This window comes from Desmodus rotundus, chromosome 3, assembly GCF_022682495.2.
Source record: "Desmodus rotundus isolate HL8 chromosome 3, HLdesRot8A.1, whole genome shotgun sequence".
NCBI classification, from domain to species: Eukaryota; Metazoa; Chordata; class Mammalia; order Chiroptera; family Phyllostomidae; genus Desmodus; species Desmodus rotundus.
The window spans coordinates 82,873,330-82,896,331 of record NC_071389.1 but is presented as its reverse complement, the minus strand read 5'-3'; the positions used below and the strand labels follow the sequence as shown (position 1 = coordinate 82,896,331).

General features: G+C 40.2%; 1 protein-coding gene across 1 annotated transcript; it reads right to left on the bottom strand.

Annotated features, from left to right (window-relative positions):
• Positions 1-19,190: 19,190 nt before the first annotated feature.
• LOC112297583 (large ribosomal subunit protein eL29-like) lies at positions 19,191-19,526 on the bottom strand. Its single transcript, XM_024552367.1, has one exon. The coding sequence runs from the start codon at positions 19,524-19,526 to the stop codon at positions 19,191-19,193; it is 336 nt and encodes a 111-aa protein (XP_024408135.1).
• Positions 19,527-23,002: the final 3,476 nt, after the last annotated feature.

Sequence of the window (23,002 nt, the reverse complement as noted above, 5' to 3'; positions counted from 1 at the left end):
GCATTCTCTACTGCAAGCCCAGGGCACAGGTATTCTGTATGATTGAGAGCACACACATGCCTTGACCACAAGCTGACCAAGGAAAAGAAGAAGGTGCATTTGTGAAAATGACCTAATCCAGTTGAGCTCCCATGTGGGCAGTCCTGTCTAAGGGAATGCACAGTCAGATGTGGACAAGTCACCATTTGAGCTGCTTTCTGAGTTTAAAATAATAATGAAGATCATTAAAAATATATGTTATTTTAGTTTGCAAAGTTTCAAATATAGTCTCTCCCATTTTGCCTGATTTGGTTCTTATTGCAAGATGATGACACAGGGCAGGTATAATCATCATTTTACAGACAACATCCCCAAAAGGAAGAGGGGAGATCTAAAGATCTCTTTGAGGGCTAAGATTCCATGTTTTTCCCAATGAGATATCTTGGCTGTGTGATCTTTCAGGACCACAACCTAAATTGTCTTAGCATTCACCTACGGTTTTGGAATTTAAAATCCTAGGAGTCATCAAATTTTAGTTTTCTAGTTTTACGGGAATGTGAATTCATATTTATAAATGCTGAGGTAGTTTAAATGACCTAAAATGAGGCTTAAATAGTATTGAGCACTATATTGCTACAGTTAATTGTACCCAGATTCTAGGAAAAATAAGTGATACTGGAAGTTGAAAAATAAAATAAAATCCTAGGAGGCAGATAATGGTTTATGTTCGGAGAGCACCATGAGGTGCTTAGTCAATATTACTCTGATTGCAGCCCACACTGTGCACTTAAATCTTCCCTATTCTAATTCTTCTTCTTGGAAGTTAGAATGAAAGCCTGTTAAACCAGAAGTTCAGAAATTTTTTAAAGTTGTCATGCCATGTAAATTTTTAAAGTTGTCATGCCAGCAGTCAAAAGAGACTATGACACAATGACTTACGGCTCAAGTGAAAGACCTTTACTTGGAGGCACCTGCGACCACCTTATTGCTCTTCATAGCATTCATCTTGGGGCAGAAGGGAGCGGATCTCTGTCCTCAGGGTTCTTGGCATCAGGGATGGTAACAGGCTTCAGTGGAATTCCCAGGAGCACCCCATCCAGGATATGCTGCAAATATCAACAGGGGCGAGAGGCTGCTGGGAAGACCTGGTGTTCTTCTGCTAATTGCCGGACACATTATTGTTGCTTCATTATACAGGGGATTTATTGGATCACATGTGCAGTGACACATGGTGGAGATTGGAGAAGCTATGTAATGGCTGCAAAAATAGAGATGCCACACAGGCCTGCATGCAGCTGTGGCCTTGCCCAGTATTACCAAGTTCCTGCTGGCCTGGAGCCAGCAGTCTCAGGAAAGATGAGTGAGGTACCTTCATAGCATGTTAATTAATATTCCTTCAACTTGTAAAAGATAAAACCTTTTGTTAAGTATTTACAATGAATGAAAGTGAACATTTCCATGTATGGTTTTTCCTATCATTTTTTTCTCTTCCCATTGAGAGAAATTTTAAAACCAAAATTTGTTGGGTAGAGTTAAAGCAGCTTTTCATGTGACTTTGAATTTGTTTTCCATCCTTATCCCCAAATGGAGAGTGCATCTGTGGGAATATAGGGTGTTTCATTCCCATTTTTACTATTCTCTTTGTAAACAGTCCTCATTATGATCATTAAAGTTCTAGACACTGATATGACTTAATAGCAAAAAGAAGCATACTTTGAATGCAACTTATAAAGAGGAGCAAGGGCAAGTATAAAAGCATATTTAAACATTTAAATAAATGTCACTTTGTTGGAAGAATTAATGTAGAATAGACCAATGTTTCTTATATTTCAATGTACATGCAGCTCACCCAGGGACCTCATTAATGCATATTCTGACTCTGGAAGTCTATGGTGGGGCCTGACAATCTGCATTTCTATCACATTCCCCAGGTGATGCTGATGCTGCTGGTCCCTGGACCACACTTTATGTAGGAAGAGTACAAACATAATATTGGCAACATTTCTCTTGTTAAAAAAAATTTCTGGACTACCCTCATCATACCATTAAAGGTAGCAAGCTCATCTGTACAAACTTATAGCATGTACAGAATCTCCTTTTAATTCTTTCTCTAGCTTTTATAATTTACCTATTAATAAGGTTCCCTTTCACTCTCAAAGGGGTCCCAGTTTAGGAAGTAAAAAATAAGATCACTCTACTTACAGCCCATGCTGCTTTATAGTCATTTAACACATTGCTGTCCTGTACTGTTAATTATCTCTACGTGTGTCCATGTCTTAGGTTTCAATGAAATTATAACTTATTTGAGTGTCAATAATCTCATTTTTTCACTCAATCAATATTTACTGAGTGTTCTTTAAACAACCTGGGGTCATTGTCCATATGCAATTACAAGTTGGATTCAGATAGCAAGTTTATTCAATAAATATCTGGGAAGCAGTGGCAGCCCTGGTGGAGCATATCCATCCATCAGTCCGTCCGTCCATCCATCCATCCATCCATCCATCCATCCATCCATCCAAGCAAAACCTTATTGAAAAGCACTCTGTGCCAGGCGCTGGGCTAGGTCCAAGAACTATGACAACCAAAGCACAGCCTCTGTCTCTTAGGCCTCTGGCTTTACATTGAAATATCTATTGGCTCATTTTAAAAAAAAACTTTAATTTTTCAATTTATTCAGATGACAGAGACATTGTCTGTATGGAGAAATGAGAACAGGAGATGAGTATCTATTGGAATGAGCATGATTCTGGGAACATAGAGACTGTGACTTTGGGTCCAACTCCAAAATGATCTACTAGTGCGCCTACAGAGAAGTAACTTCCATCCTCTGGGTCTTAACCTCTTTGTCTATAAAATTAAGGAGCTTGAAGATTGCTAAGATTCCTTCTATTCTTACAGTTTTATTATAGAAGTTAAGATGTTTCTTTTCTTCTGTTAAGGACTTCTAGGAAGAGAAACATTTTAGAAAAGCTTTAATAACAGAGAAGATAAGATTGTAGAAGCCATTAGGGATGGTTAATTATAAACCAACAGAGTTCTAGACTTTTTGCACATTTTCTTAAGATTTTCTGTTCTTAATTTTTTCTTTTATTAAAATTTGCTTTCCATGTCTTTGCCATCAATCTCTCCATCTGACCAGATACTTCTTCTTTTCCTGGTTCCCTCATCCTGTGTCCACGCATCCTTTTGGCTTTCTTAACTTGCCTTGAATTTCCCAACGCCATCAAGCCTCAGTTTTACTCCTCTTAATTCTTGCTATCAATTTCCATTTTTGTTCTCTCAGAATTCTCTCTTTCCTCCACTAGAAGCCAATTAGACATTTGCCACATAGCCTATGTTATTAGTACATGTTCTTTATGCTTTTTCTCTTGTGGAAGGTGGATCAGTAGAAATCCTATATTCCCTGGAAAACCTGCCCATGTGACTTGGTATATCAAGAAGTCACCTGACACGATCCATGAATGGCATGTTATCTCTGTAGATTCATTCATTTGCTCAACAGATGTTTATTAAACACTGATATATATAGCATTATGTCAAGATACAAGAAGAGGGAATAAAAAGATGAATAAGATGGGATGTTTCTCTTCTTGTCACTTCAAGTATAGGAGGAAAGAGCCTTGTAAACAAAAGTATTACTGTGTAGTATGACAAACACCATACTGCTCTGGGCACATGGGACAAGCCCCTAAGGACTCCTGTGGGAAAGCTTTCCTGGAGTATTGCATTTGACTTCCAGAACACAGTGACATCTTCTCTGCCACCCACTTCCGGGTGTCCCAACTTTGGGGACTTGCATTGGTGGAAACACACATGTTCCAATTCTCTTTTGCTTGTGTCAGGCACTAAAGTAACTTGTATAGGTTCTGTATGACACAAAAAATCAAGATTTGGCAAGGCAATTTATACCCATACCTTCAAAGCTAAAAACTAAATACTTACTTTTTGGAAAGTCCACAGTTGAGGAAATGGGAGTTATAGCAGCAAGGGTATGTATGGTCTTGAGGGGCAGTTCACCTCAGTAATAATGACCTATCCAAAAAAAAAGTGGATGAATGAAAGAATATTCCTCCTGAGATTTCTATGGATTCAAATCCATTCTCTTCAATGAAAATTCTATAATGTTTTAGGTAATAATTCACTAATGGTTATGCATTTTAAGCATCAAATCGGTTATGAGAATATCGAGGAGAGAGACGATGGGGAAGGGGACGCAGAACTAATTTTGGATAGGAAACAGGTCAAACAACTATCCTAGCATGAGGTAAGACCCTAAAGAGTAGACTGGGTCACCAGAGTGGGAAGATCTGGTCAGTGTGAGTAACACAAGGGTGAGGAAGGCCTGTAACATTTGTATAGGGAAGAAGGCCAACTTACTCACTCTGGATAATCTCATCCTTTCCCTGGCTCCAATTACTCTGTATGCCACCAACTATATACCTTCTTTTCTAGGACAGATCACTCTGGTGAATTCTAGACTCCTATGACCTCTATTTGACATCAACCTGTCCCCAAACCTACTCCTCTCCTGTTTCTGGTCCCACTCACCTAATTTTTCAAGCCAGAAACCAGGGTGTTGAACCTGATTCCTCCTTCTCTCTCATCTGCTGTTCTTAAGCAGGTACCAGTCTCCATTGTCACCACCTAGTCAGCAGCATTCCAGTCCATCCACTTGTGTGCATTCCTGCTGTTGCGCTTACTTCTGGCCATCCCCATCTCAATACTGCATTAACTAGATAGACTACTTACTGGTTTCTCCACTTAAAGCAGCTCTCAAACCATCCTTTACCCTGAAGATAGAATGACAAATATGATGTGTCTCTCTAATGTTTAACATCTATTATCCTCAGGATAAAATGCAAAGTGGCTAGTATGGCATACCAGATCCTTCTGAATTTGAACCTAGCCTTTAGGCTGACTCTTGTCATATCCCTACCCATGGCCCTCAAATTATAGTACTACCTATCACTTCCCTGAATGTAGGCTTTTACTTGCTTCTGGGCTTTTGGACCTGTTGTTTACCTCAACAGGGTGGCCTTCCTGCCTGTCTACACCTGGCTAACTTCTATTTATCCTTCTAGGTCTTTGCTTGGGCATTACTTCCTAAAGGAAGCCCTGTCTACCCCATTTCACACAAGACTGGGTGTGACATGCCTCTTAAGTGCTTACACAGCACCTGACTTTACCCCCACTAGCACTTAACATCTTGTTCTAGGACTACAGAGCTGGGACATTTCCAGTCATAAGCGCAGTAACTGGCAGAGTGAACACTCTGTATTTGAAGAAAGAAGGAAGGAGTGAAGGAAGGAAAGGGATTTCTAAGAGTAGGATGAAGGGTCTTCAATCATACTTGGTCTATTTACTCATTTTTCTAAATCGTAACCTCTTCTCCTCCACCTCCACTGCACTTGCTAAGACCAAAATACATGGTTTAAAAATGTCAATTAATAATTTGTAGCTGGATCAGCCAGTGGGGTTCCGGTCAACATGGAAGTATAGGTAGAAACCCTCTGCTTCCTCGCACAACCAAAAGGAGAAAAACAACAAATCTAAAATCAATAAACAATGAGAAGCACCAGAAAATCAAATTGCATGGAACTCCGACAACCACGGAATTAAAGAAACAGTCAAAGAGAACAAGCAGACCGGTAAGGCAGCAAACGGAGAGAAACCTCGGTGAGGCAGCAGAACATAGGGACCGGGCTGGCTGTGGTGCAATGGAAGGCTGCAAGGGAGGGGCTCACTTAAGGGGAAACAGATTCAGAGGTGGCTGTGGACTAGGGTGGTTGTTGCCGTGGGAGAACCTCCCAGTCTCACAGGAGAGTTCGTTGAAAGTGCACTAGAGAGGAGCAGGAGAGCTGCATTGTTCCCTCTCTGGGCTACCCACCCCCTCACCCCTCCTACCCCAGACAGCGCCACAGCACAGCAAAGAGGGTTGCCTTGCCCAGGTGAATACCGAAGGCCCAGCCCACTTACAACTTATCAGTGGCCCCCAGCAAAGAAATAGGGCCAAAATGAAAGAATAGTGCCAAACCTCAGAAAGAGAGTAAGCAAGGGGGATATAGCCAACCTATCTGATGGAGATTTTAAAGCCCTGGTGATTGATTGAGCTTGGTTGAAAAATGAAAGAACAAATGAAATATACCCTAAATGAAATAAAGCAAAATATTCAGGGAACCAACAGTGACAGGAAGGAAACCAGGACTCAAAGCAATGATTTGGAACAAAAGGAAGAAATAAACATCCAACCAGATCAGAATGAAGAAACAAGAATCCAGAAAAATGAACAGAGGCTGAGGAATCTCTGGGACAACCTGAAATGTTCCAATATCCGAATTATAGGGGTGCCAGAAGGAGAAGAACAACAGCAAGAAATTGAAAACCTATTTGAACAAATAATGAAGGAAAACTTCCCCAATCTGGCGAAGGAAACAGACTTCTAGGAAGTCCAGGAAGCCCAGAAAGTCCCAAAGAAGTTGAACCCAAAGAGGAACACACCAAGGCACATCATCATTAAGTTACCTAAGATTAAGATATAAAGAGAAAATCCTAAAAGAAGGAAGGGGAAAGGAAAGAGTTACCTACAAAGGAGTCCCCATAAGGCTATCAGCTGATTTCTCAAAAGAAACCTTGCAGGCAAGAAGGGGCTGGAAAGAAGTATTTGAAGTCATGAAAGGCAAGGACCTCCATCTAAGATGACTCTATCCAGCAAAGCTATCATTTAGAATGGAAGGGCAGATAAAGTGCTTCCCAGATAAGGTCACGTTAAAGGAGTTCATCATCACCAAGCCATTATTATATGAAATGTTAAAGGGACTTATCTAAGAAAAAGAAGATAAAAAATATGAATAGCAAAATGATGACAAACTCACAACTACTAACAAATGAACCTAAAATAAAAGAAAAACAACAAAAACAAAAACTAAGCAAACAACTAGAACAGGAACAGAATCAGAGAAATGGACATCACATGGAGGGATTTCAGTGGGGAGTGGGAAGGGAGGAATGGGGGAAAAGGTACAGGGAAGAAGAAGCATAATTGGTAGGCATTAAACAGATGGGGAAAGGGCATAACTGGTATAGGAAACAGAGAACTCAAAGAACTTATATGTACAACCCATGGACATGAACTAAGGGAGGCATGCTGGAGGGTTGGGGGGGTACAGGGTGGAAGGGGGATAAAGGGGGAAAATTGGGAAAATTGTGATAGCATAATCAATAAAATATAATTTTAAAAATCTGTAGCTGGAGTGATTTCTTCCTGATTAAACCAGACTGATTATGCAGGTGACAAGTGATTGACTAATACTGAGTAATTAACCTTATTTAGGGTCATTTCTTTGAAAAAACAAAGGAAAACAAAACAAAATCCCCCAATCTATCATTAACAATATACCATAGTGATTAAGAGATTAGCTTCAGTTTCTGAGATACCTGAATTCAAGCCCTGGTTCTGCCATTTGCTATGACTTTGGGTAAATTATTTAACCTCTTAGTAGTATCTACCTTATAGATTATTTTAAAAAATTTATTGTTGACACTATTACAGATGTCCCCATTTCCTCCTCCACCCAGACCCCATGCCCCTTCCCTCTACCTCATAGGTTTTTGAAGATTAACTAAGTATATAAAGAATTTAGTCCATCACATTGCCTTTTAATGCATAGTGTCAAAAATGTTGGTTATTATGATAATCAGTGGTAGCAGGATTATCATAATCTGGACAGTTCTTGAGTTTTAACATACTTCTCTCCTTCTCTTTTTCTCTCACAATTTTGCAATTTGTAGTTAGATTTTTACTGATGGCCCAAGCCACCTCTATCCTTTCCCCTCCATGTCTTCCTTCCCAACTCCCACTGAACTGTGTCCTGCTCACTGGTGAATAATTCCCCCACCCTTTTGTTGCCAACCTTGACTGTTCTTCTGAGTCAGGAATTAGTCAATCAAATCATAAAATCTTTGCAGCTCTTCTTATGAGAAACATCAGCTCAAATCCTGTTCCAACTTGAGAAAAGGCTTACAAACTATACAGGAAAGGGAGCTGTTATACTCACACATGGGTGTTTTATTTAAGTCATAAACTCTCAGGTTTATGTTATTAATGTTATTACTAGGAACTCTTATAATGAAACACAGTCTACATCTGACAAGTCACATTGTTGGGTGTAGCCCCTTGTTCTATGCTTAAGCCACTATTATTTTGCATTTCTATATTTTATATTCATATATTAAAACTTATTCTTTTCGATATGAAATTTGACACTTGGGAATTGAGTGACATAAGAAATAAATCCAATAGTGTCATTGGCTTAATGGAGAAGTTCAGGTATTGACCAGTGATGAAATAGATATTGTTGATTGGAAAGTTAGTAACCCTTCTTATGCTGTAGCAAAATATTTGATCTGACTGTGACTTGCTGAACCATGTCAAGATTCACATGAAAACTGAGGGTGTACCTAGGGGTAAAGGTAGGAAATGTAACAATTTGGTATACATTGGTTGTTTCTTGTGGCTTTTAGCCAAGTACTACTATAAAGATATGAACCTGGGCTGGAGCTATCCAGCCTTCCAGCAGAGATGGAAAGGAACACAGCTTTGTTAAGGGATTGTTTCTGCCTGTGATCTAAATCAACTATCATTCCTATAATTGGGAATTTTACAAGGGTGAAAAGTCCAACTTTTCTTTTCTTTTTTTTACCCAGACTGAAGCAGTAGTAAGAAATGACTGCAAGACTATTCAGCCTTGGCAGGAGATAAGAATGTAGTCCTAAGCCCTTTCAAAGCATCTTCCCTAGGTACTCATTGGTGCTCAATGGAAACAAGACCAGCCATTAAGATCAGATGATGACTACAAGTCAAGATGGAGGCATAAGTAGACACACAACACCTCCTCATACAACCACAAAGAAAAGAAATTTCAACTAAACCTCAAAATAAATAACATCCAGAACTGTCGGAAAATCGAACTGTATGGAAGTCCAATAGCCAAGGATTTAAAGAAACCACATTCATCCAGAAGGGTAGAAAGGGCAGAGATGTGGAGACAGGCAGAGAGGTAAGGAGACACGGTGTGCCATGGAGAGGCAGTGGCAGTGGTAGTGGCAACGGAGTAATGGGTAGTCCCACATTTATGTGTGGTGAATAAAAATCAGGAGGGATACCTTGGGAGCAAGTGATCCCAGCACTAGGCCGACCACACAGCCCAGGTCTCCAGTGCCAGGAAGATAAATTTCCATAACTTCTAGATGTAAAAAACAGTGTGGGTTGGGACGGTAGAAGAAACTGCCGGATTTTCAGGAAACTCTTCTAAAAGGGCCTACATGGTCTTAGAACATACACAAACCCACCCACCCTGGGATTCACCACCAGGACAATAGCTGGAAGAGCACCAGTCACATACAAGGAATGTGTGAAGTAGCTGGAAATGGGATGAGTGCCAGGCAAACCTCCAGAAGCCAGGCAGCAGCACTGTCCCCTCTCTGAGCCCTCCCTCCACAGAGAGCCACAAAGCAGTGTAGTGGGTTGCCCACTGGTGATTAGCTAAGGCTCCTCCCCACACAATTTACAGGTGCCTTTTCTATAATATGCCACACTACGAAGACAGGGAGTCAAAACTACTCTAACTAATACACAGAAACAAACACAAGAAGGCTGCCAAATTGAGGAGACAAAGAAGTATGGCCCAAATGAAAGAACAGAACAACCCCCTCCCCCCCAAAAAGGAACTAAACAAAATGGAGATAACCAACTATCAGATGCAGAGTTCAAAACAGTGGTGATCAGGGTGCTCAAAGAAGTAATTGAGATGGTAACAATATAAAGGAAGAAAAGAAGTTTACACTAAGTGAAATAAAAATCTATAGGGAACCAACAGTGAAAGGAAGGAAACCAAGAGTCAAATCAATGATTTGAAACATAAGGAAGATATAAGCATTCAACTAGAACAGAAAGAAGAAACAAGAATTCAAAAAAAACAAGGATAGTATAAGAAGCCTCTAGGACATCTTCAAATGTGCCAACATCTGAATCATAAGGATGCCAGGAGAAGAGGCAGAACAAGAAACTGAAAATTTACTTGAAAAAATAAAGAAAGAAAACTTCCCTAATGAAATAGGTGAAGGAAATAGACATACAAGTTCAGGAAGCACAGAGAGTCCCAAACAAGTTGGACCCAAAGAGGACAACACCAAGGCATACCAAAATTAAAATGCTAAAGGTTAAAGATAAAGAAAGAATCTTAAAAGTAGTAAAAGAAAAGAAGAGTGTTACCTACAAAGGAGTTCCCATAAGACTATCAGCTGATTTCTCAATAGAAATTTTGCAGGCAAGAAGGGATTATCAAGAAATATTCAAAGTGGTGAAAAGCAAGGACCTACAACCTAGATAACTCTACCCAGCAAAACTATCATTTAGAATGGAAGGGCAGATAAAGTGCTTTCCAGACAAGGTAAAGCTAGAGTTGTTCATCATCACTAAGCCATTATTATATGAAATGTTAAAGGGACTTATTTAAGAAAAAGAAGATCAAAACTATGAACATTAAAAGGGCAATAAATTCACAACTATCAACAACTGAATCTAAAAAAACAAACTAAGCAAACAACCAGACAGGAGCAGAATCACAGAAATGGAGATCGTTTGGAGGGTTATCAGCTGGGAGGAGGAGAAGGGAGAATAGGGGGAAAGGTACAGGGATTAAAAAGCATAATTGGTAGGTACAAAATAGACAGGGGGGTGTTAAGAATAGTATAGGAAATGGGAAGCCAAAGAACTTATATGTATGACCCATGGACATAAACTAAGTGTGTGTGGGGGGATGCTGTAGCATAGAGGGGTACCAGGCAGAGGGGTGCAAAGGGGGAAAAATTGGGAGAACTATAATAGCGTAATCAATGAAATAGATTTTTAAAAAGGCCCTGGCTGGTGTGGCTCAGTGATTGAGTGCTGGCCTGTGGACCAGGGGGTTGCCAGTTTGATTCCCAGTCAGGGCACCTGCCTGGGTTGTGGGCCAGGTCCCCTGTGGGGGACATGTGAAAGGCAACCACACATTGATATTTCTCTCCTTCTCTTTCTTCCTCCTTCCCCCTCTCTCTAAAAATAAATAAATAAAATCTTTGAAAAATATATTTTAGAAAAGATCAGATGATGAGCATTGCCATCTACCCAACTTTCTTTCTTTGTTTCAAATGGCCTCAAGGATAACCAATGTCAATTTGAGAAGGGAAAGATGGGCAGAACATTAAGAATTATAAAGAAAAGATCAGAGTCTTCAGGCTTAAAGAATGTGAACACAGTTTAAGGCTGTGGTAACTAATACTTGGAACTGACTGAGAGCAAATAGATTGGAAGCTTACTACACTTGGAAAGAAATCTCCAGCTTGACCTGAAAAAACTTCTGATTATTGGACTGTGAAAAGAATCCATGGGGCTCTGTGTCTGCCCAAGCAAGAAGCTGGAGGTGGAAATGATGCAGCTCCCAAGAAGATCCTATCTTCCAATGTTCATGGCTCAGACATAGCCATGGAGGAAATGGACAATAATGAACCTCTTAGAGGACAAAGCCAGAGTACATGGGGGACAATGTACAAAGGAGCTGTTGCCTGAGGAGCCAATCAAGGAATGCACTCCTCTGCCACAACCAGGAGTCTTTGCCTTTCCTATCTAGCAGGATTTGGTAATTTCCATACACCCATACCTATAGTATTTCCCTTTCTTCCCTTTTCTGAGGGAGTTTTTATCGTTATTCTGTTCCTACTCCAGTAATTATACTGCATGTAAATGCAAATAAATCTTTTGTTGTTGTTGTTTATAAATGACCGGGCCATGAGGAGCTGCATCTGGATGTGATGACAACAGCTGCACATTACCTAGAGATGCTGAACTTTGGGTGAGACTTGGGGTGGTCTCCTTTGTAGAGTGAAATGCATGGGTCTAGATAGGGGATAAAAGAGTATGTATAGGTATTTGGGAAGCTAAAGGGCCAGACTTGCATAGACACTGCTAGGTGCCCTCCAAAATCCACTGTTTTCTTCTTCAATAAAAGAATATTGGTTTTTAAGCAGCCACATTGCTGCTCAGTTAGAAATCTGTATTTTCCTGACTCCCTTCCCACTCAGGTATGGCCAAGCAATTAAGGTGTGTTGCAAGAAACTTCCTAGAAGTCTCCTCAAAAGGGAAGACCTATGCCCTTCCCCTCCTCCTCCATCCTGCTGATTTGAACATGGATGTTCCGGTTGGAACTTCAGCTACCACCTTGGACAACAAGAATGAGTGGCCCAGAGAGCTCAGAGAAGCACGATGACATGGAGCTACCAAACCAGCCCTGTGTTGCTTACCTCTGGATTGCTTCTGAGAAAGAAACAAAGTTCTGTCTTACTTAAGCTACTGTATTTGGGGTTTTATGATATGAAACTGAATCTAATCATGACTGACACACTCTCTATGTGTGATTTGGCTAAATGAACTTTAAGAATATAGAGCAGTTGATTTAGAAGTGTGGATTTGAGATCTGGTCCACTGATCCCTGAACTATCTCCAGGGAAGTTGAAAAAAATACCTCCTTTAACTTTGCCTCCTTTAGCTTTGTAAAAAGCTGGTGTTGGACTGAATTAGGATGCAAGCCTGATACAATTTCAGGATTGGAAAAAATTTCACAATATTTTGCCTGATTAAATGATTATAGAGTGTGCACCTTCTCTGGAAAATGGCATCCTCCCCTCTGTGGTACAGAGAAAAAATAGGGGTTATTGTTTGGGTGGGGTGACTCTGACACCCACACTCTATGATTTAGCCCCAGTGTCCAGTGTTAGAAAGAAAGGGTGGTTGTGTGTGTCTGATAATTTAGAAAAAGGACTCATCAGAAAAGTAGTCAAATATAGTATACTAAATTCAGTGCCATGGATATTTATTTTACTTTCTGAAGGCCTACATAGGGTTTCTCAACCTCAGCACTACTGACATTTTATACCAGATAATTCTTTTCTGGAGGGTGGGGGGCTGTCCTGTGCATTTTAGGATGCTTAGTAGTATCCCTGGTCTCTACCCTCTCTATTCTAGTAGCTCTGCCCCCTCCCCAGTTGTGACAACCAAAATGTCTACAGACATAACTAGGTGTCCCCTTGGGGTCAAATGGGGTCAAACCCCATTTGAGGACCAGTGCCTTAACACAAGGCTCAATGTGAATTTCATGTTGTTCTGTAACACACAGAGCCTGCTGTTAGCTGGTATGCTGGGCGGGGAGAAGCTACAACTTGCTGTAGTTGGGACGGAGGACTGAAGTGTATGTTAGTTACTGACCCAGATAGACAAATTATAAAAACAGTTATAATTTATTAAGTACCTGATAAAGGTCATGCATTTTCCTTAGTACTTCACATTTACTACTGATGTGAGGAAAAGTTTTTTTAAAAGTATAGGAAAGTACGATAATAATTCTCTAATACTTCCATCCCAATTTCCTTCCCATCAGAAATTTGGTATGTATCCAGGCCATGTTTTTATACTTTTACTACACAATAGGCATCTGAAAACAATATTCAGTGTTGCTTTGGATAGTTAAGATTACTTATATCATTTTTTAACTCAAAGTTACATTTTTTGGTGATTCCTTCATGTTGCCACATATAAACCTGGTTAATTTACCTTGTAGTCCATTGTATGAATGCACTGCAACTTATTTATCCATCCCCTACAGGTGGGCAGGAATTGATTCTAATTAGAGCAACCCTATAGTAAACATTGTCATATGCTTCTGCGCATACATGTAAGGGTTTCTTCAGATGTAGGATTGTTGGATCAAAGGTTGTGCCAAATTTTAACTTTACTGGATAATGTCAAGTTGTTCTACTAGGTGACTGAATTAATTAACATTACCACTAGAGCACATGAGAATTCCTGCTACCCCACAATGCTCTCTAACACTTGGTTTTATCAGAATTTTAAAGTTTTTCTAATCTTGTGATAGTGGAATGTCTAACTGGATTTATTAGCATTTCCATGTTCTTTGCATTTCCAAAAGATGTGAAATTACACATATTTTTTCTGTGTTTGTTAGCTGTAATATTTTTTTTCTGTGAATTACTGTTCATATCCTTTGTTCACTTTTCTGCTGTTTTTTTTAAGTTTGTTTAATAAAATAATTCAGTATGTTCCATATACTAAAGTTTTGTTTATTTTATATATTATAAATATCTTCTTCCAGGTTTTTGTTTGTCTTCACTTTTCATAATTTAATGTTTTCCTTTATTTTTTGTCCTTTTGGGCTTTATTTAAGAAATCTTTTTCTATTCCAAAGTCATAAAGTATTACATTTCTAATAGTCTTAATATTTTATTTAACCATTCATTTCTTTAAATCTTCTGGAGTATTTTTGGGTGCATGGTGTGAGGTAAGGGTCTCACGTATTATCTCTCGGCTTCACAAGAACCCTATGATATAAGCATTGTTCCCATTTCACAGATGGGAAAACCAAAATTTAGACAAGTGACTTGCTCAAGTTATATAGATAGATAGTAAGAAGCAGCAGAGCCAGGACTTGAATCCTAGTTTGGTTGGTCCCCAAAGCCCATGCTGTTCTCTCTATGGCACAAAACTGCCTCAGAAGGCCAGATGCAATGAGCATAGTATTTTATTCTTTAAGAAACTTCTTTGCCTCCTTATTGTGAGCATACTAATTATCTTTGGATATATCCTAGAATGGTGATTCTAAGATTACTCATTGTTCCTGCAGTGTAGAAGTTCAGGTCTACTTTGGCCAGGATCTGGGCCTTTTCTAGCTTAAAGCATCAGTGGTAAGTAACCAAACCTTGGACTGAACTGGGAACAAAAGAACTGTAGAAGTATCACTTCTACGTGATACTTCAGAAGCTATCACTGATTCCTGGAATTTACTCTATGTATTTAGGGTTCTTTCTGCTCAGTTTTTCTCTGGAGGTGAATATGATGGAATCAGGGCATAAAGAAGAAGGAAGGGTACTGAAGAATCCAAAACAGCTATTTAGAGCATGTTACTGTTTTTCTCATTGATTTATAAAATTGCTCCATAATAGAAGACTATTGGCTCCTTTTCTGTAGTTTTTGTTGCAAATATGTCCTCAGGTTTTTCATTTTTCTCTTTTAGTTATTTCTGTGGTATCATTATGTTTTGAGATTTTTTTGCGTGTAATCAAATCTATCAATTTTCCCCATCATTTCTTCTATTACTTTGACACTTACAGAGAGCCCTTACCAGCCTCAGATCAGTTAAAGTCACATAGAAAAACTTTAAAAGTGTTTTTTAAAACTAATTTTTTATCACATAAACAAAATATATTTTCCACTAATTTTTTCAGACAGTATAAAAGAGTTTAACATGAAAAAGTAATTCCTTTCCTCTCATCTCAATCACCATTTCCCCAGAGGTAATCACTGTTAATAGTTTCTTGGGTATGAATTCCAGAATATTTTTATGAATTTTTATGAATGTAGAGTATAAACTGAATTCACACCAAAAGGTCACTTAGTGGACTTTTTCTGTTGTCTCAGACTTGCATGTCCCTAAGCTTAGAACTGTTGGCTTTAATTTCTCTCCAATCTTAAGGGAGCTGCAAGCCTCATCAAGAGGCCACCAAACCAGCCCTACAGCCACCTCCCTCTATACTTGCTGACCTATATAAGCAGAGTCAAGAAAGATGTGGGAGGAGGGTTTCATGGCGCTGGGTTCTTGATCTGGAGTCCTTAGGGATTTGTAGATAGAATTCAGGGGGTGTGAACATGTGTGAGAAAAATATCCCATCCTTATTTTCACTATTTTCCTTCCATTATGAATGTAGGGGACGTGCACAGTAGTATTAGCAACAACTGTACCTTTGTCACCAGTGGAAACCACGGATATTTTCACATCACAAACAGTTGTTGCAGATATCTCACAATATCATTTACACTCATCTCAATTTAGAAATTACTGCTAAAACTTGCTATATAATGTGTTATTAAAGCCACACACATATTAGAGTACAAATTTTAAAAATGTTTTTGATAGCTTCATTTTAATATAATTAGTTTCCTCTGTAATACTGCATATTTTATTTTATAAACTTAAAAATATTATTCTGAGATGGTTTCTTTGTTTTCCCACACTGCTGAAGGCATCCACACATCTTGCCAGCTCGCTGGTGCCCTGTCCAGGGACCTTCCTTATCCCCTGCCCTCAGGAAGAGGTGGGAGGGAGCCTGGGGGTGGGCTTGTGAGAAGAGATCAGCCCAGTGCATCTCCTGGATCAGAAAATAATATGACATTAAGACCACTGAAGGTGTCCAGAAGAACCTGTGTATATGAACCCTTTAGGCACAACTGCCAGGATAGAGCTAGGCTGCAGGACTTCTATAAAAGTATTTTTGCCCTATTCTTTTTGCTCCCATTCCCACCTCTCTCCCTGCCTGGACTCAAAAGAGTTAGAAGCAGCAGAAAGAAAGGGATGAGGGCCGTTTTTTTTTAAAATTTAAATTTTTATTGTTATTCAATTACTGTTGTATGCCTTTTCTCCCCATCCCTCCACCCCACCCCAGCTGAACCCACCTCCCTCCCCCACTTCCACCCTCCCCCTTGATTTTGTCCTTGTGTCCTTTATACTAGTTCCTGTGATCCCCTCTTCCCACTGTCCCCACCCCACTCCCCCCTGGCTATTGTTAAATTGTTCTTAACTTCAATATCTCTGGTTATATTTTGTTTGCTTTTTTCTTCTATTGATTATGTTCCAGTTAAAGGTGAGATCATATGGTATTTGTCCCTCACCGCCTGGCTTATTTCACTTAACATAATGCTCTCCAGTTCCATCCATGCTGTTCCAAAGGGTATAAGCTCCTTCTTTCTCTCTGCTGCATAGAATTCCATTGTGTATATATACCATAGTTTTTGGATCCACTCGTTTGCTGATGGGCACTTCGGTTGCTTCCAGTACTTGGCTATTGTAAATTGTGCTGCTATGAACATTGGGGTGCACAGGTTCTTTTGGATTGGTGTTTCAGGGTTCTTAGGGTATAATCCCAGCAGTGGAATTGCTGGGTCAAAGGGCAGTTCCATTTTTAGTGTTCTGAGGAAATTCCATATTGTTTTCCACAGTGGCCTCACCAGTCTGCATTCCCACCAACAGTGCACTAGGGTTCCCTTTTCTCCGCATCATCTCCAACATTTGTTTGTGGATTTGTTTATGTTGGCCACTCTGACTGGTGTGAGATGGTACCTCATTGTGGTTTTAATTTGCATCTCTCTGATGGCTAGTGATGCTGAGCATCTTTTCATATGTCTCTGGGCCCTCTGTATGTCTTCCTTGGAGAAGTATCTGTTCAAGTCCTTTGCCCATTTTTTAATTGGGTTGTTTGTCTTCCTGGAGTGGAGTCGTGTGAGTTCTTTATATATTTTGGAGATCAGGCCCTTGTCTGAGGTATCATTGGCAAATATGTTTTCCCATACTGTTGGTTCTCTTTGTAATTTGGTGCTGTTTTCTTTAGCCATGCAGAAGCTTTTTATTTTGATGAGGTCCCATTTGTTTATTCTTTTCTTTATGTCCCTTGCTTCAGGGGACATGTCTGTGAGGATGTTGCTGCGTGGAATGTCCGAGATTTTCCTGCCAATGTTTTTCTCAAGGACTTTTATGGTGTTACGACTTATATTTAAGTCTTTTATCCATGTTGAGTTTATTTTCGTGTATGGTATAAGTTGGTGATCGAGTTTCATTTTTTTGCACGTAGCTGTCCAGATCGGGATGAGGGCCATTTAAAAGAATCATTGTATGCCTCCTGTCCTGACAGACCCCAGGGCCACAAGTCTGGCCTTAGATGGAGGGAGGGAAAAGTCTTTGAATGGATGTGAAATTAATCTTTGACTTAGCCTGGCATGACTTCTTTTATTTTATTTGTTTTTAGACAGGGGGGACAGGAGGGGGGTAGGGAGGGAGAAAGAGAGGGAGAAAATCAATGTGTGGTTGTCTCTCACACCTCCCCACTAGGGACCTGGCCCGCAACCCAGGCATGTGCCCTGACTGGGAATTGAACCAGTGACCCTTTGGTTTGCAGGCCAGCGCTTAATCTACTGAGCCACTCCAGCCAGGGCCTGGCATGGCTTCTTAATACCTGAAATAGAATCTTAATGACCAAAATGGGGTTGCTCTTAAAACTGAGTGACCAAAGAGATGTGTGTTCAGCCCAAGGAGTCAAGAAAAGGTTAGAGAAGAAGAATTGAAGGCAGAAGTTAAAGAAAAAGTATGCATTTTATGGCATGTGCCATATAGTTTCAACTGTCCATTATACTTCTATCCTTATTTATCCTTTTGTTTTCTCTCTCTTTCTCTTTTTCCTGAAGCACAGCTTACTTTTTTACTTTACTTATCTGAGTCATATATATTTTGAAAATTATTTTTTAAAAACATGTAACTTTTTAACCTAAGTGGAATTTTACCATGCTGTGGGGGAGTGGGGGGGGGGGGACACACCTTGACTTTTACCTTGAAGTTACCAGTCCCAAAGTGACCAAAAAGGTCTGGATGGTCGCTGCACATCTACCTGGCAGGTTTGACTGGAAAGCTGTCACCATGCCATCTGAGGCTTGTAGGGCTCTTGTTGATCAGTTTGGCAAGCTGCTGCTCAGGCCCTGGGGGAGGGATAGAAGGACAGCTCGCAGAGTCACAGCGGAGACACTTAATGTTCAAGGAAAATCTGGACCAAAGCTGTGATAGAATGCCTGCCAGCACACATTTGAGGGAACTTGGTGTCACTGCCTTCTTCCTGTGGGTCATGGTCTGTGGCTGAGACAGATGACCAAGGAATAGGATGAGTCTGCTGAGAGCTTTTGGAGGGTCTGAGGTAGCTTCCCATGCTCCCCTGACCCACACGGGCACTGTGGGTACTCACCGCCTTCATTGCTGGTCTCCTGCCTCACTTGATGCCCCTAGCCAACTAAATTCCCTGCAGAGCCCCACTATTTCTACCTGTTTTCCTGGCCTATATCTTTTTTCTTACTTTTATTCTTTTATTTTACTTCTCCTTCTTAAATCTCCTTTCCTTCCTTTCATTTTGTTGCTTATTTATTTATTTGTTTGTTTATTTATTTTTGATGGACAGATTCTGCCTCAGATTTATTTTTACAAATAGCACAGGAGCACACCAGCCCCATGCAGACAGCAGCTCAGGGGTCACACCAGTCTTTCCATCCTCATGTTGGCAGACAGAGGCCTCTACTGTGGAGCCTTTGTGGGAGTCTGACCACCTTTTAGACCCTGAGCCGTAGCTGCAGCCAGAGCCTGGGGCTTGGTTTGAACCTTGGCCTTGGCCTTTGTTTGGTAGAGCCTGAGGCCCTTGGCAATGCAGGTACCAGTACATTTCCCAAGCTTTCGGTGAATGATGTAGGCAAGTTGACTGAGTTTGTGGCTGCCACCCTTTGGGATCTTGAGTGTGACCTCCTTGGGCTTTATGGGGGCCTTGATAGCCTCAGCATGTGCACCAATGGCCTTGGTGGTGTTGGTCTGCATCTTCTTCAGGCACTTCTTGTTGTGCTTCTTGGCAAAGTGCATGTTCCTTAGGAACTTGGGGTCCACCCCCTCAAGAGATGTGTATGTTTGTGATCAGGATTTCTTGATGCCATTTCTGTGCCATTTTGGGAATTGGTTGAGTATGGTATGGTTCTTGGACTTGGCCATATCTGCACCAAAGTCCGTGGCTCCTGAAGCATCTGGGACTGGAAGAGAAAGAGAGCTCATTGTGCTTTTTTAATGCCTACTCTCTCCTCATTTTTCTCCATTACCTCTTTTTTTTTTAAAGTCAAAACTCAAAGGATAGTAAGAATTTTCTTCCCATGTTAAACCAACCCTACAGATTACCTAAAACATTATTATATATTTTCAGTTTTTATTGTGTGTGCTTATGTGTGTGTGCTCACACACATGTGTGGGAAGTCAGGTTTCAGAGAGAGTAGAATCAAACAATGATGACTGAGCAAGAAGAGGAGGTGGGGCCTCTTTTGGATCTTTGATCTAGGCTGTGTGGGAAATTACAGGGGCAGAAACAAGGATGTTACAGAGGTAGGTTCATGTGTTTGGAGGAGCAGATTTATTCTACTTCCATTGTTGCCCTGGTCACTCTGTGTCGTAATTTATGAGTTTATGTGGCAGACTGCCATGTTGGATGGAGTAGGCACACAACAGACATAAAGTTTACTTTGAATTGATTTGATACTAAGATGAGGTTGGACTTAGGAGGAAAGAAGAGCTCTGGGAAGGTGCTCTGATGGAATGAGGCTTGGAAAAGATATAGAACTGAGACTAGATCAAAGCCTGGGTACATGTGGGTTTGTACTAACTTAATGGTATAGCATGGAACTGTGCAAATGGTTAAAGTTGTCTATAGATTGTACTACAAGCTTGCTTGGATTGTAGAAAATTTCTTTTTTCACTTCAAATGGCCATCTGACCTTGTTGTGTTGGAGTGGGCCAGATATGATATACATGGAAAGAGTCCTCAGCTCATGGCATCTCTTTGAAGGAGAAATGTTCTCAGATTTCTTTACAGTCAGAAGCAGAAGGCTAACCCTGCACCTGAAGCCTTCTGTCCAACGGCTTGCTAGAATTCTTTGACAAGTCCTCGGTGAAATTTACTTCCCTTCCCTTCAATAAGCAAGGGTCCAAGTGAAGTCAAAATTGTTCTTTTTCAGAACCTTTGGACAATGTAATTAATTGGTTTCTCTGCCCAGCTTTCTTCATCTTTTTCATTTTTTTTTACTTCAGCCAATAGTCAGCTCAGGACCTTGAAGCAGAAATAATTGGAAGTGTTCTAGAACCAAGAAGGGTGAAGGAGGAAGGTTGTTCAAGGAGAGGAAATTCAATAGGAGGAAGCTGAGACTAATGAGTCTTGTGCACAGAACCTGTGCCTCTGAGAGCCACAGCCATGGCCAGGGAAAGGTCTCCAGGAGTGAGAAAGGTGACAAGTCTGGGACTGAGCCTGAGGCAAGGTTCCAAGCCACCCGGTATGTTTGGAGAGCAAACGTGGCTCAGCTGTGGACCAGTCATGGCTAATCATATGCAAACAAGCCTAATTTTACCGGGTGTGACTGGAGATAAAAGAAGTAATAGTCTAAGTCATTTCATGTGAGTGGAGTGATAAATTAACGAAGAAAAATTCTTTAGCTAGTTGAAAAAATACTTAAAAAATAAACAAATTCTGAAGCCTGGATGAACTAGAAAATCAGTACTTGCCTGTAGTCTAAAATATGAACCTTCTAACCAACGAATCTTCTGTCAGCAGGGCAAAACCTGCTGCCATACCTCTAGATGGGAGGCAGTAGCAGATTTTAAATGTGGAAAAGGTTGGTAACGCAGAAGAAAGAGCCAACAAGACTGAAACCAACTAGTCCTAAACCACAAACACCAGAAAAAAGTTATGCCATTTGTCACCATTTCACCACCAGCTTTGCTAAATAGCATTCATTGAATACACTGAGCCCCCAGGTGGCCGCTGAAATCCTCAGCAAACACTGCAGTTTATTGTGGTGGTGTCCCACCCAAAGGGCAGCTGGAAGCAGTTTGTCAGTTCAAATTCAAGAAAGAGAAACCGTGCTACTTAAGGCTTACATTAAACACAACATCAAATGGAAGTACTTGAAAAATTTAATTTCTTTTGGTGGAGGTGGGGGATAAGGATGCGATGAAGACAGCGACGGAGAAAAGGATCTAAAAAAGCAAATGATCCTCGGTTACAATTGTGCAAAGAGGGATGATTCGGTCATTTTCCTCTTTGTTTTGTGCTAATTCATGCTTCTCACAGCAGGTGAGCTTAAATTTATGAGTTGTATATTACCAATCCACCCACATATGGACAAAAAGTTGTTTCAACGTGTCTGAGAAGAGCCCTTAAATTTTCCCTCCGTAAATATGTAAGATTTCTATATTTCTACCTCACTTGAATATATGTCACTGGGATAAACTTTATTATTTATTGACTTGGATTAAATCAAGTGGGTTGAAATGATATTCTGCAAACCCTTTGTTCAACAGAATGTTAAACTTGTCTCACCTCATACCTGGAAACTCAGTGTCAAGGATCAAAGATGAGCAGATACATTTGGGGATTCCATGACATACATTTCTTAAACTTCTCAAATTAGTATCTAAATGTATACAGGCCTTCCTGGTTGGGCTTCCCTTTATTGCAAAGAGATTATGACTTGCTGAAGACTCAGATGATGATTAGCATTTTTTTTAGCAATTAAGTATTTTTAAATTAAGGTGTGTACTTTTTTTTAGACATAATGCTATTGCACACTTAATAGACTGTAGTATAGTGTAAACATAACTTTAATATGCCCTGGGAAACCAAATGATTCATGTAACTCGCTTTATTGAGGTGGTCTGGAACTGAACCAGCAATATCTCTGAGGTCTGCCTGTATAAAGTAGTAGTGTAAGGGTTGGAGATAAAATTAATTTAGGGCCTACTTAGTGTCATGTATTATTTGGAAATTATATTACTTAATCCTTATAACAATCAATGAGTTATTTACCATTTCCTTCATTTTACAAAGGAAGGGATTGACTCACAGAGTAACTCATTAAAAAAAATCACACTCATATGTGGAATCTAATTAACTAACTCAACTAACAAGGAAATTGGGGACAGACTCATAGATAGAGAGCAGGATGACAACTAAGGGGGGAGGTGAAGGAGGGAGGGAATGAGCAAAAAAGAAAGGGGAGGGACTGAGGACTCACGGACATGGACAACAGTATGGTGATTGCTGGGGGAGGAAGGTATAAGGGGACTAAATGGTAATAGAAAAAATTCAATAAAGATTAAATTCAAAAAATAAACCTATGTAAACATAAAAAAAGAAAGAAAGATGCATTAGAGGATGGCTTCAAGGCTAATTAGTGTAAAGGGCTCTGGGCTTAGACTTGACTGGTGGAGCTGAGACAGAGAACATGGCTCTGGCTCTGCTACTTCCTGGCTGTTGTGATGTTGGGTAAGTTACTTAACCTCTCTGAGCTTTAGTTTGTTCA